A 14,117-nucleotide genomic window follows, 5' to 3' on the forward strand; every position below is an offset into this window, starting at 1 on the left:
TTTTTACACATTGGAATAATAGATTGTCATGAAAGACTGTTGTCATGATGAATTCCCGAAAAGGGAAATACGAAATCACATGCATAAATGTTAGAGAATCACAAAATTTGTGAATAGGTACATAAGGTTGTTAACTGATAAGTTTAGCTGATTCCTATTCACTGTTTTTTATTGAAAATCCTATTTTTATCCCTCATTGCATTTTGTATTTTTCACTGAACCAATGGATTGTGACAATCTTTGCATATCAGTACAGAAAAGCCTCCTCATTCTTCTTTTTTTTTCTTTTGTCCTTTTTAAAAGCTGCATACTGTTTTTGGGGGGCATCATGTATTCAGCCAGCCCTCTCTTGATGACCACTTGGGTTGTTGCTGATATGTTACAAACAATTGTGTAGTAAATAGTGTTGTACATATATGAATTCATACATCTTCAGGCATATCTGAGGATAAATTCCTGAAGCTCAACTGCTGGGTCAGGTGGTAAATAATTGGTAAATATTGCCTAACATTTTAATATTTTAAGATATGAGACAGACATAAAAAAGATTAGCCTTTAAAATATTAATATTGGAATTTTGATTGGAATTTCATTGTCAGTAAAATGATTAAAGAATAAGGTGTATATGGTAGTTGAATGTGGAATAACAATAGGTACTGTCGTAGAATTGCATAGAATACATGTAGAGTAACAGTGGCTACTGTTAAGTTCTTACAGTGTGGTAGTAGGCATTCAATGCAATAAACTGTGGTAGTAGTACACACTTTATTTCATTTAATCTTCCTAGCAGTTCAGTTTTGTTGATGTGAAAACCGAAACCTAGAGAGGTTTCCTGATTCAATCACAGTCACGTAGGTGAATGGTGGTGTAATCCAGAATTCCACATCTTCTTTATCCATTCATCTGATGAATGCCCAACTGTAATATAAATGAGAATAAAAGTACTGAAAATATAAAATGGTAGTATTTCATTATATAAATGCTTAGATATGACCGTACTCAGTGACATAATGAAATAGGCCTATGTAAACATCATGAATGCAACAGCTACAAATGCAGACTGTTATAAGTATGTTGTATCGGTGATCTGAACACCTTGACTGGGGGGGGCCTGGGTGGCTCATTCAGTTGAGTGTCCAACTCTTAATCTCAGCTCACATCTTGATTTCAGGGTTGTGAGTTCAGGCCCTTTGTCAGGCCCTGCGTTGGGCTCCCACTGGGTGCGAAGCCTTCTTTAAAAAAAAAAAAACAAACAACAAAAAACCAAAAAACAGGTCCTGATTGTGTAGTTCATGGGTTGAGCCCCGCATTGGGCTCTGCGCTGACAGTGTGAAGGCTGCTTGGGATTCTCTTTTTCTGTCTCTCTCCCTTTCCCTCTCAATCTCTCTCTCTCTCTCTCAAATAACTTAAAAAAATTTTTTTAACTCCCCCTCCAAAAAACAAAAACAAAGAAGCACCTTGCTTGGTGTTCCTGTCAATGGCATGGTCTTTTAAAATAGTAACTACCTCTTGGTATTCTGAACAAAATAAAGTAGTAGTTCTTTCCTCAGTTTTGTACATTGCTCTATTATTACCATGGAAAAGCACTTTGTCTTTATATATAAAATAGAGTTTGGGTCTAGACTCAGGTAATCATAAATAATTTTTTTCATTCATGTGAATATATACTAGGACATCAAAATTGCATGGGACAATTCTTCAGTGATAGACCATCCCATTCGTTTCAGGATATTTAGTATCCATGGCTCCTGCCTGTGAATACCAATCATGTTCTCGAACCAGAAACTCCATCTACAAATTTCTAAAATATTCTAGGCTGGGGAGTAACTGCTCCTTTGAGATCTACTGTTTGAGTGTTATAAACTGTATTTGTTATAGAAGCTAAATTTCTTTGTTTTTATGACAAAAATTATTTGATATCATTACCCAATAAAAACTTTTATAAATTTAGAGTCATATTTCAGTTCTTCATCTTCATATCTAATCAGTTTATCTACTGCACTTACTAAATGAATTTTAAATTAATGTCACATTGTTATTGGAAATGACCTTAGATTTTGCAGACTAAAGCAAGTTAGAAGTGTGTTTCTGCTCTATAATGCTCTATAATGACTGCAGAGAATGAGAGTAAATGCTTAAAAGTTTTGACATTGCCATGACATCAGCTGCATGATTTTTGTGTTTTTCAGAAATATCAGTTTGCTGGAATAGAAACATACACAGTGTTCTTTACCATAGATTTCCTGAGAAGGAAAATTTATCATCTGTAAATGATATAGACCAGTAATTTTCAAACATTTAAAAGACTTAAAACAATTAAATACATTCATCGTACCAGACCTCGTATGGAAGCACAGTGTGCAAAACACATGAAATGAAGCTCTCTTTAGAATTTGTCTGGGCTTGAGAACCCCTAAACTCCTACAGTGGCCCCCTCAGGGCCACCATGGACTCTCTAGGGCTCTCAGAGCAGCTTGACACTCCTGGTTTATAGAGACCACCATTACTCCTTTACTACTAAATAAAATTAGGGCATATTTATACCTCATGACAAGGTAAAGAGTAATTTTTCCTAATGTATAAATATATCTGATAAATTTTTACAAAAAATACCAAAAAACTCCCAAACTGCCAAGTAGATCTCGAATCAACACCTAGAATTTGGAGTGTCTGCCCTTGTGATTTTTGTCTCTGGGGTTGTTTTTTAATTTTTTTTTAAACTTTATTTAATTAGGGAGAGAGCCTGAGGAGGAGGGGCAGAGAAGAGAGAGGATCCCAAGCAGGTTCATTGCTGTCATTGCAGAGCCCAATGTGGGGCTCCATCTCACACACCGTGACATCATGACCTTAGCTGATATCAACAGTTGGACGTTTAACCAACTGAGCCGCCCAGGTGCCCATGGGGTTGTTTTTTTTAAATTTTGTTTGTCATCTTTGTCTTTGGGATCTTACTGCCTGTGGAATGGTTCTCCCTACTGGCAGCCACAGACCTCAGCCTTCCATTTCACTTTACAGACATACTTCGTTTTATGATGCTTTGCTTTATTGCCCTTTCCAGATAATGCGTTTCTCCGTGTCAGGCAATCCGTTGGCACCATTTTTCAAACAGCATTTGCCCATTTCGTGTCTCTGTGTCACATTTTGGTAATTACTACAATATTCCAAAGTTTTTAGTTAGTATCATATTTGTTATGATAATCTCTGGTCAGTGATTTTTGATGTTACTATTAGAATTGTTTTGGTGTGTCACAAACTACGCCCACATAAAACAGCAAACTTAATAAATTCGTGTGCTCTGACTACTCTGCAGGCTGGCTGTTCCCCATCTCTCTTCCTCTCCTGGTGGCCCTCTATTCTCTGACACACAGCAGTATTGAAATTAGGCTAATTAACTGTATAGCAGCCTTTTAAGTGTTGAGGTGAAAGGAAGAGTCACACATCTCTTTAAATCACAAGCTAGAAATGATTAAGCTTAGTGAGGAAAATCTGTCGAAAGCCAAGATAGGTGGGAAGTCAGGCTTCCTGCACCAAACAGCAAATTTTGTCTGTAAAAGAAAAGTTCCTGAAGGAAATTAAAAGTGCTAGTCTGGTGAACACACAAATGATAAGAAAGCAAACAGCCTAATTGCTGATGTAGAGAAGGTTTTAGTGGTTTGGATACAAGATGATATTAGCCACAGCATTCTCTTAAGCCAAAGCCTAATCCGGGGAAAAGCCCTAACTTTCTTTAATTCTGTGAAGGCTGAGAGAGGTGAGGAGGCTGTAGAAGAAAAGTCTGAAGGTAGCAGAAGTTGGTTTGTGAGGCTTAAGGAAGGAAGCCATTTCCATAACATGACAGTGCAAGCTGAAGTAGCAAGTGCTGATGTAGAAGCTGTAGCAAGTTATCCAGGAGATCTAGGTAAGATAATTCATGAAGGTGGCTATGGTAAACAACAGATTTTCAGTGTAGATGACAACTTTCTATTGGAAGAAGATGCCATCTAGGACTTTCATAGATAGGTGAAGTCGGTGCCTGGCATCAAAGCTTCAAAGGACACCCTGACTCTCCTCTTAGGGGCTAATGCAACTGATGACTCTTAAGTTGAAGCCAGTGCTCATTTAACACTCTGAAAACTCCTAGGGCCCTTAAGAATTATGCTAAATATACTCTATCTTTCCTCTATAAATGGAACAACAAGGCCTGGATGACAACACATCTGTCAACAACATGGTTTACTGAATGTATCTTTTTTAAATGTTCATTTATTTTGAGAGAGGGAGAGCATGAGTGGGAGTGGGGCAGATGGGGGCAGGGGGAGAGAGAGAGAGAGAATCCCAAGTAGGCTCCATGCTGTCTGTGCAAAGCCTGACACGGGGCTTGATCTCACAAACTTTAAGATCATGACCTGAGCTGAAATCTAGAGTCGGACACTCAAGTGACTGAGCTACCCAATTGCCCCAGTTTACTGAATATTTTAAGTCCACTGTTGAGACATGCTGAGAAACAAAGATCTCTTTCAAAATATTACTGCTCGTTGACAATGCTCCTGATCACCTAAGGGTGCTGATGTAGTTGTACAATGAAATGAATGTTGTTTTCATGTCTGCTAACACGACATCCATTCTGCAGCCTGTCCGTCAACGCTTGTTATTGAAGAAATACATTTTCTAAGGCTGTAGCTGCCTAGAGAGTTATTTCTCTGATGGATCTGGGCAAAGTAAATTGAAAATCTTCCGGAAAGGATTCACCTTTCTAGGTGCCATTAAGAACATCCATGATTCATGGGAAGGATCAAAATATCAGGATTGACAGGTGTTTGGAAGGGGTTGATTCCAACCCTCGTGGATGACTGTGAGGGTTTCCAGACTTCAGTGGAGGAAGTCAGTGCAGATGTGGTGGAAACACCAGGAGAACTAGGATTAGAAATGGAGCCTGAAGCTGTGACTGGCTTGATGCAGTCTCATGATAAACCTTTAATGGATAAGGAGTTACTTCCTTTTTAAAAAAATGTTTATTTGTTTTTGAAAGAGAGAGAGGAACAGAGTGCTAGTGGGAGAGGGGCAGAGAGAGAGGGAGACACAGAATCCAAAGCTGGCTCCGGGCTCTGAGCTGTCAGCACAGAACCTGATGCGGGGCTTGAACCCATGAACTGTGAGATCGTGACCTGAGCAGAAGTCAGACACTTAACCCACTGAGCTACCCAGGCGACCCGATAAGGAGTTGATTCTAATGGATTGAACAAAGAAAGTGGTTTCTTGAGATGGAATCTACTCCTGGTGAAGATGCTGTGAAGATTGTTAAAATGACAAAGGATTTAGAATATTTCATAAACTTGTAGATAAAGCAGTGGCAGGGTTTGAGAGGATTAACTCCAATTTTGAAAGAAGTTCTGTGGGTAGGATGCTATCAAACAGCATCATGTTCTATGGAGAAATCATTCTTGAAAGGAAGAATCCATCACTACAGCAGACTTTGTTGTCTTATTTTAGGTAATTGCCACAACCACCCTAGCCTTCAGCTACTACCACTCTGATCAGTCAGGCAAGACCCTCTACCAGCAAAAAGATGATGACTGGCTGAAAGGTTAGATGATGGTTAGTGTTTTAAGCAATAAGATATTAAAAAAATTTTTTTTTTGTTTATCCATTTTGAGAGAGAGAGAGAGAGAGAGAGAATCCCAAGCAGTCTCTGCACTGCAGAGCCTGATGCAGGGCTGAAATCCAGGAACCTCAAGATCATGACCTCACCTAACAGTTGGACTAACTCATGTTCAACCAACTGAGCCACCCAGGCACCCCATACAATATTTCTTATTTAAGATTTGTATACACTGTTTTTTAGACATAATGTTATTGCACACTTAATAGATTATAGTATAGTATAAATATAATTTTATATATACTGAGAAACCAAAAAATTCATTTGACTTGGTTTATTTCAGTATTTCAGCTTCATTGTCATTTGCAGCCCAACCCGCAATAGCTCTGAGGTATGCCTATGTTTTGTTGACTCGTGGAGGTCACTAATAGGGCCTTTACAAAGTGAGCGTCAGCTTTCTAACACTGTATTTTAGGTAAACCTATCCTAAATATGTCCTTGAAATTTGATGAAAGTTCTCATAAGGTTACTCGTAGAAAGGTAATGTTTTTACATAGATGTTGTAGATCTGATTATTTTACTCCGTTGTTTGAAATCCTCCAGTGGCTTCAAGTTGCTGTTAACATAAAGACCAATAATTGTGCTTCGTCTTATCTCTGGCTACCTCTGTAGCCAGGTATCCCGCCTGTTTGTCCCAGGCTTCCTACTCTTTCCAGCTGATCTGGCTTTTTATTTATTTATTTATTTTTTAACTTTTTTGAGTGCTTAGTTTTTTTCCCATTTCGGGATCCCATAACATACTCTTTTCTTGCTACCCCAGCCTGAATTGGCTACCTCTTATTTTATCAAGTTTTAGCTTAAACATCATCTTGGGGAAACTATATGTCTTAGTCTTGCTATAATGCATTCTCATACTATCCTGTACTTTTTTCTTCCTGATATACCAATTGAAATTAAATAGTGTGTATTATTTTTCATTTGTATGTTCTTGCCATTGATTGTCACCTGCACAAATGTAGAGACTATGACTACCTTGTCCATCACTGTATCATCACTGTTTAGCAGAGTGTCCAATACATAATAGATGTTTGATAATTAACTGTGGAAGAATTACGGATATGTGTATAAAATCTTATGGTCATTTTCTTCTTTCTCTTTTTTTTTAGGTTAAAGAAAGACCTGATGTGGGAGTTTATATCAAAGATTTATCAGCTTATGTGGTAAATAATGCTGATGATATGGATAGAATTATGACTCTAGGCCACAAAAATCGTAAGTGGTAGTGCATAATTGTGATTGAACATTTATGTGTTGAGTAGGCTTTTATTTATAAAAATGATTTTTAAAAATCCTCACAGTGGACTGTGAAGGTACTAAATTCCTATTTTATGATTGAGGAAACTGAATCTTAGTTTAAGTAACTTGTCCAAGGTTGTATACTACTTAGTAAGTGGCATAGTCTTTGAGTGTAGACTGTTGGTCATCATTAACCAAGCTCTTTACTGCTTCCCTTTTGTTGGGGAGAAAAGCAAACCAAAATTAAATGAAATTCTTTTTAAGAATTATTTGAAGTTTTGTGTAAAGAGTAAGAAACTTCAGCACTTTAAACGCAAGCTGCCTCGGGCCTAGTACTGGTGGTGCTGCCAGCAGCAATGAGAGATCGGAGGTAAAAAATTGAGAACGTAGGAAGTAAACGTCTTTTTAAGAGTTTTTTTTTTGACTAGACTGTAAATCTAGCAAGCTCAAAGAAATTAAAGAAAAATTTAAAAATCAATTGTATTCTTATAAACCAAGTAATAGACCACATGACAACAGGAAAATGAGCAAAAGATATATATGAATATGTTACTCACAGAAGAACTATACACAGCAACCAGCGTATGGAGGTATGTTCAACAGGACAATTCATCAGGAAAACGTGTATTAGAACAGCAGTGGGAGATATTTCACCCGTTGTTTTCGATGAAGGGATATCCAGGTTCATGAAGCTCTGACGAAACGGGCACTGGTGATGGGAGTGTAATGCGCTACAGCCTTTCTGAAGTGTAGTGTAATGGTATCTGTTGACATTTTTTAGAGTGCATGCCTTTTACACTTGATCTTAGCCAAAAGGCCGAGAAACGATAGAGAGGGCATGCCTTTTGACCCAGTGTTTCTGATTCTAACACGTATCTATCTACCTACCTACCTATATTGATATATATGTAGAAAAATATTTTCTTAATATTTAAGTAATCTCTACACCCAGTGTGAGGCTCAAACTGACAAACCTGGGATCGAGTTGTATGCTCTTCCAAATGAGTCAGCCAGGCACCTCTAGAAAAATATTTTTAGACATAAACAAACAAAATGCCTTATTGCAACATTATTTGTAATAGTAAAAGTTTGATGTAGTGTAAATAGCTATCAGTCAAACATTGTCTATACAGATTATGGTACAGAAATACTATGGAACATAATGAAGTTATAAAAAAAAAAAAAAGAAAGAGTAAATCTACATGTAGAGACCTGAAAGATTTTCAAGGTATATCATTAAATGAAAAGAAAGCAAATCACAAAATAGTATGTACTGCATCATCTCATTTATGTATGTAAAAAAGCCAAATTATTAAACAACTGTGTATTTGGGCTGTGTGTGTGTGTGTGTGTGTGTGTGTGTGTGTGTGTGTGTGTTGTGTGTGTATAGACTTGTGTGTATGTTAAATACAAAACAAAAGAACATTTAATAGTGGTTACCTTTAGGGAAGGGGAAGTAAGTTTGGGCAAAAGGGATATATGGAGCCTTTACTTTATGTTTTCAGATGTCTGTATTTTCAAATTTTTTATACCAGGAATACGATCATGTATTGCTTATTCTATAAAAAATTTTTTTTGACTTAAGAGTCCATTCACAGTAGTGATCAAAACTTTCCATTAAGAACTGAGAATTGGGGCACCTGGGTGGCTCAGTTGGTTAAACATCTGACTCTTCATTTTGGCTCCGGTCATGATCTTGCATTTTGTGAGTTCAGGCCCCACGTTGGGTTCTGTACTGATGATGCAGAGCCTACTTGGGATTCTCTGTCTCCTTCTCTTTCTGCCCCTCCCCTGCTCACACATTCTCCCTCTCTCTCTCTCAAAAATAAACTTTTAAAAAACAGAAACAGAAACAAAACAAAACAAAAAAAGGAATTAATTTAATTTGGTATGTGAGATTGATTCGAGGAAAACTACAATTCTAATGAGAGAAATAAGAGAAATAAGAAATAAAAAAAGAGAAATGAAGCCAAAGACATTTTAAGACGTAAGATAGCAGATATAAAAATAATCTTAATTAATAGATTGAATCCAAGAATTAGACATTTAGTACAAATACCAAATAGAAAAGTTCTAACATAAAAATAGTAATTTTATCATATGGAAATAGAGTAAAGTAACTATCCAGAGGACAGTAGCAGAGCAAGGAAATGTGACAGTAAAAGCTGTTATTGTAAACAGATGAAAAATTGATACAAATATAAAATTAGTTCCCATTTTGTGCAGGAGGTCATAGTATAGAAATAGTTAATTTTACACTTAAGAAAATAAGTCTTTAGGGGTACCTGGGTGGCTCTGTCAGCTAAGCGTTTGACTTCAGCTCAGGTCATGATCTCACGTTTCGTGGGTTTGAGCCCCACGTTGGGCTCTGTGGAGACACGCTCAGTGTCTGTTGCCTGCTTCCAATTCTGTGTCTTCCTCTTTCTCTGCCGTCCCTTGCTCACGCTCTCTCTCAAAAATAAAATAAAACATTTAAAAAAAATTTTTTTTTAATTATCATTTTCTTTGAAAATTTTTATTTTTGAATAGATCATCCATACACGTTCTAAAATTCAAAAGGCACAAAAGTAAACATTGAAAAACAAGTCTTTCTTTTACCCTTGGGTGTCAGTCACCTAGTTCCCACCCCAGTGGCAACCTCCATTAATTTCCCACATACCCTTCCTGATACAGTCCATGAATGCCCAAGTGCAGTTTTACAGAGAGTCCTTGTCCTTTTTTCAGGAGCCAAATAATAGTAGTATTTATTCACTTAAGGGTGTTGTTCTAGAAATCATTTCACATCAACACACGGTAGACCTTTTTAAAATAGCTATATAGTATTCCGCTGGATTTATCTACATAACGTATTTACCCAGTATTTTATTCATGGACTTTTGTGTTGTTTTCACTCTCGCTGTTATTAGTAATATTGTAGTAAATATTCTTACATATGTGAGTTTATACACATGCAATCATATTTATAGCATAAGTTCTCCTTACCATCTTAAAAAACATAAATATTTAATTTTTTTCTTTTTTTTTTTAAAGTTTGTTAATTTATTTTGAGGGAGACAAAGACAGCATAAGTTGGGGGGGGGGGGCGGTGCACAGAGAGAGAGAGGGAGAGAAGGAGAGAATTCCAAGCAGGCTCCATACTGCCTGCTGAGAGCCCACATGGGGCTCGAAGTCACGAAATTGTGAGATCATGACCTGAGCTGAAACCAAGAGTTGCACGCTTAACCGACTGAACCAACCAGGCGCCCTAATTTTTTTCTTATTCCAAAATAAAAATTTTGACACAAATTAAAGCTGTGGAATTTTGTTTTATTTCCATATGTGGTATTTCAGTAGATTGGAGTATTGAGTCAACTTGACTGCTGCAAGCAGTTTTCTCCTTAGGGATTATAACATTCAGTATAGCTTGTCTGTTGCATTGCTTTGTTTTCATAACTGGAAATAAAGAAAAATCACAGTCATAAATCCCATGCTGTACTTATGTTGGAAAAATAATAGGTACTAAAATATTTAATACCAGTTTTTTACATTACATGTTTTCTCCCACCCCAGATTGAAAATCACATAGTTGTAAAACTCTTCCAACCCTTTGATCCACTAGTGCCAGTTTGAAAAATACATCCCATAGACATAGTCCTTAAGACAAAGAGAGGTATCTGCTCAAAGATGCTCGTATTGTTGTTCCTTATGAGGACCTAAAATGGGAAACAATCCAAGTATCAGGGAATAGCAAAATCAGTTTTAGTAAGATTTGCAAGTTGTTTTTGCATGGAAATATAGGAGATAATGTTAGGTGGAAAAAAACAGAAGATAAAATAATACTCTGTGGAAACATGTATGTGTAGTACTACTTACCAGATGTTATAAAGTGGTGTCGGATCGGATTTTTAAAGATTAAAAAAAAAAACTTTAATTGTGGTATTACTTTTTTTTTAATGTTTTATTTATTTTGAGAGAGAGAGAGAGAGAACAGGGGATGGGCAGAGAGAGGGAGAGAGAGAGCGAGAGAAAGAATCCCAAACAGGCTCCGTGAGATCATGACCCACGCTGAATTCCAGAGCCAGACGTTTAACTGACTGAGCCACCCCGGGGCCCCTGTATATTTGATTATTTTAAAAGATACTCCCTGGTGTTACACTTTCTAAGAACTTCCTTCCTTTCTTCAAGGTTCTGTTGGCGCAACTAATATGAATGAACACAGTTCCCGTTCCCATGCCATCTTTACAATTACTATAGAATGCAGTGAAAAAGGCGTTGATGGTAACATGCATGTCAGAATGGGGAAACTCCATCTTGTAGACCTTGCTGTAAGTAACAGGATACTACTGAAGGAATAACCTTTGTTGTTTTTTACCTTTTATTAACGGATAAAAATTCAAGTGAAAATGTGTAATTTACATACAGTTTTTAAGTTGTTTACTTATGTACGTGTTTAACTTATTTATCATAGAATATTTCTAATGTAAACAAAACTAGTTAGAATAGTAGAATGATCTCCCATATACCCGTGACCCAACTTCAGCGATTACCAGTTCATGGGCAGTCCTGATTCATTTTTGCCTTTAGCCACTTTTTCCCTTCCTGTATTATTTTGAAGCAAATTCCAGATATCCTGTCAGATTTTTCAGCATCAAAGTCTGTTTTAAACTGTCAGAGGCATATTCTCTATTTTTTATTTGAGCTTTATTTCTATGTCTGTTGCTAGGGTTCAGAAAGACAAGCAAAAACTGGAGCTACTGGACAGCGCCTGAAGGAAGCCACAAAAATCAATCTTTCCCTTTCCACCCTTGGTAATGTAATTTCTGCCTTGGTTGATGGAAAAAGCACTCATGTTCCTTATCGCAACTCTAAATTGACTCGTCTTCTTCAAGATTCCTTAGGAGGAAATTCAAAAACCATGATGGTAAGACTTAATTGTGGAATAGTTAGCATCAGGCAAATTTCAGATTCCTGTTTATGTATTGCCATGACTTTTTAAAAACCATTGATATTTCACTTTTTTTGATTTTGTGATGATTCTTTTGGAAGAACATCACGTGTGCTAACCCATATAATGGTGTTTAGAAATCCGTGTGGTGGTTGCTTTCTTGTTCCAGAAGGCCAGAGAGGAACTATCTATGCTTAAGAAATTCTTTTTGATATATTTGTAATAGTATTATTAATTTTGACTGCATCAAGGGTAAAATGTTTTGTATTCCTGATTCAACAGTGTGCAAATATTGGGCCAGCAGATTACAATTATGATGAAACTATTAGTACATTACGGTATGCTAACCGTGCTAAGAATATTAAAAATAAAGCTAGAATCAATGAAGATCCAAAGGATGCTTTGCTTCGTCAGTTTCAGAAAGAAATAGAAGAACTGAAAAAAAAGCTTGAAGAAGGTAACTTTTTCTCAAAATACTAATGTTAATATTGGCTAAAAATATATTGTTTAACCACTGAGTATTCTAATAAAAATCACTTATTTAAATTCTTTGAGCATCTAACTTTGATATTTTAAGGAATATTTCTACAAGGTAACTTGATACATACTTTAGCATTTTCATGTTAAGTTTAATTATGTAATATTTGTGTATGTAATTTTTAAAAATTGATTTAATTTAAACCTCCATCTCAATCCCTATGACCTTTTATAGATTTCATTTGACCACTTATTCAATAATGAATTTTTTTGTCTCCATATAAGAGTGAGTTTTACCATATATGTATTTAGGTGAAAATGACCTAGAGTATCAGTCACTGTTCAAAATAAAGAAAGCTATCAGAGAGTCATGGGTAAACCACATTTACTCTAAGTCAAAATTCATTGTGTGGCTTTGAAAATATTTTTTCGTTCTTAAATTTGAACATGAGATTGAATTTGAGGAATCCTTTTCTAATAAGGTGTTAGAAGGTTAGAAAGTTTGAAGACCTTGTTCATGAGGGTGAGAAATTTACTGGCTGTCATTAAGTGCTCAATGACTCTCTCCACTTCATGCTAAGAACTGATTGGCATAAGGGCTGCTTTGCATAGCAGATAAACAGAGGGCTTAAAATAGCCTTTTTACAGATTATGGGGAAACTGGATACGTCAGATGTGAATTCCAACATCACAAATGTTTGGAGATGGTACTGATTGAATAAATTTGAGTAAGATTATTGAGGAAAAGCAGTATAATTGAGTTGCCTCTTAGGTAATGAAATTTGGTATTTTAAATATGACCACTAGGTGGTATTTATAGTCAGTATGTTTTAAAGGTTTAAATTTCTTAGATTTGTTAATGTTCATTTCATCCTTTATTTTGCTGCCTTTATTTTTTTACATTTTTTAATTGTGGCAAAATGCACATCACGTAAAATTTACCATTTTAACTACTTTTATTCGTTTATTCATTAAGTATGTTAACCTTGTTCTGCAACCATTACCACTGTCCATCCCTAAAACTTTTTAATCATCCCCAAATGAAACTCTGTACCCATTAAACATTTACTCTCCATCCCCCTCTCTGCCTCAACCCATGGTAACCCCTATTCTATCTCTGAATTTGACTATTCTAGATAACTCATATAAGTAGAATCATATAATATGTGTGCTTTTATGTCTGGCTTATTTTACTTAGCATAAAGTCCTCACAGTTCATCGATGTCATAGCATGTGTCAGAATTTCCTTCCTTTTAGAGGCTGAATGATACTCATTCTTTGTATACACCGCATTTTGTTTATCCGTGCATCTGTTGATGGGCACTTGGGTTGCTTGTGCCTTTTGACCACTGTGAATAATCGTGCTATGAATGTGGGGATACAGATACATGTGTGAGTTCTTGCCTTCACTTGTTTTGGGTATATACCCAGAAGTGGAATTGTTGGATCATGTGGTAATGCTGACTTTATATTTAAAACATTTCATTTCATTTCATTTCATTTCATTTCATTTCATTTCATTTCATTGATGCTTATGACATTTGTTTTTATAATCCAGTTAAGAGTGTTATGGTTAATACAGTTGGTCACATAAACAATAAAAAGGTAAGGGAAAACATTAAAAGAATGATTTTTTAAACACTTTTTATAGACTTACCGAAAATTTGGAAGTATAGTGAGTTTCTATATAGCTATTATACAGCTTCCCTTAATGTTAACATCTTTTATGTTTGTTGGAACCAGGAAACTTACAATGATACAGACTTATTAACTAATCTGTAGATCTTATTCAGATGTTGATTTTTTCCTCAAAAAATGCCCTTTATCTTCACTTTATTTTTT

The 14,117-nt window shown here is 36.0% G+C and overlaps 1 protein-coding gene across 5 annotated transcripts in view; it reads left to right on the forward strand.

Moving 5' to 3' along the window:
• Positions 1–14,117, forward strand: part of KIF3A (kinesin family member 3A) — a 48,948-nt gene that overhangs the window by 15,224 nt on the left and 19,607 nt on the right. For all 5 annotated transcript variants that reach the window (XM_019422040.2, XM_019422041.2, XM_019422042.2 and 2 more), the window contains exons 5-8: positions 6,745–6,850; positions 11,039–11,178; positions 11,577–11,774; positions 12,081–12,255. In XM_019422040.2, the coding sequence (XP_019277585.2) occupies positions 6,745–6,850; positions 11,039–11,178; positions 11,577–11,774; positions 12,081–12,255 (619 nt within the window). The remainder of the gene's footprint in view (positions 1–6,744; positions 6,851–11,038; positions 11,179–11,576; positions 11,775–12,080; positions 12,256–14,117) is intronic.

Source organism: Panthera pardus, unplaced genomic scaffold (genome assembly GCF_024362965.1).
Source record: "Panthera pardus isolate Hobbes unplaced genomic scaffold, ASM2436296v1 HiC_scaffold_2, whole genome shotgun sequence".
In the NCBI taxonomy this organism is placed as follows: Eukaryota; Metazoa; Chordata; class Mammalia; order Carnivora; family Felidae; genus Panthera; species Panthera pardus.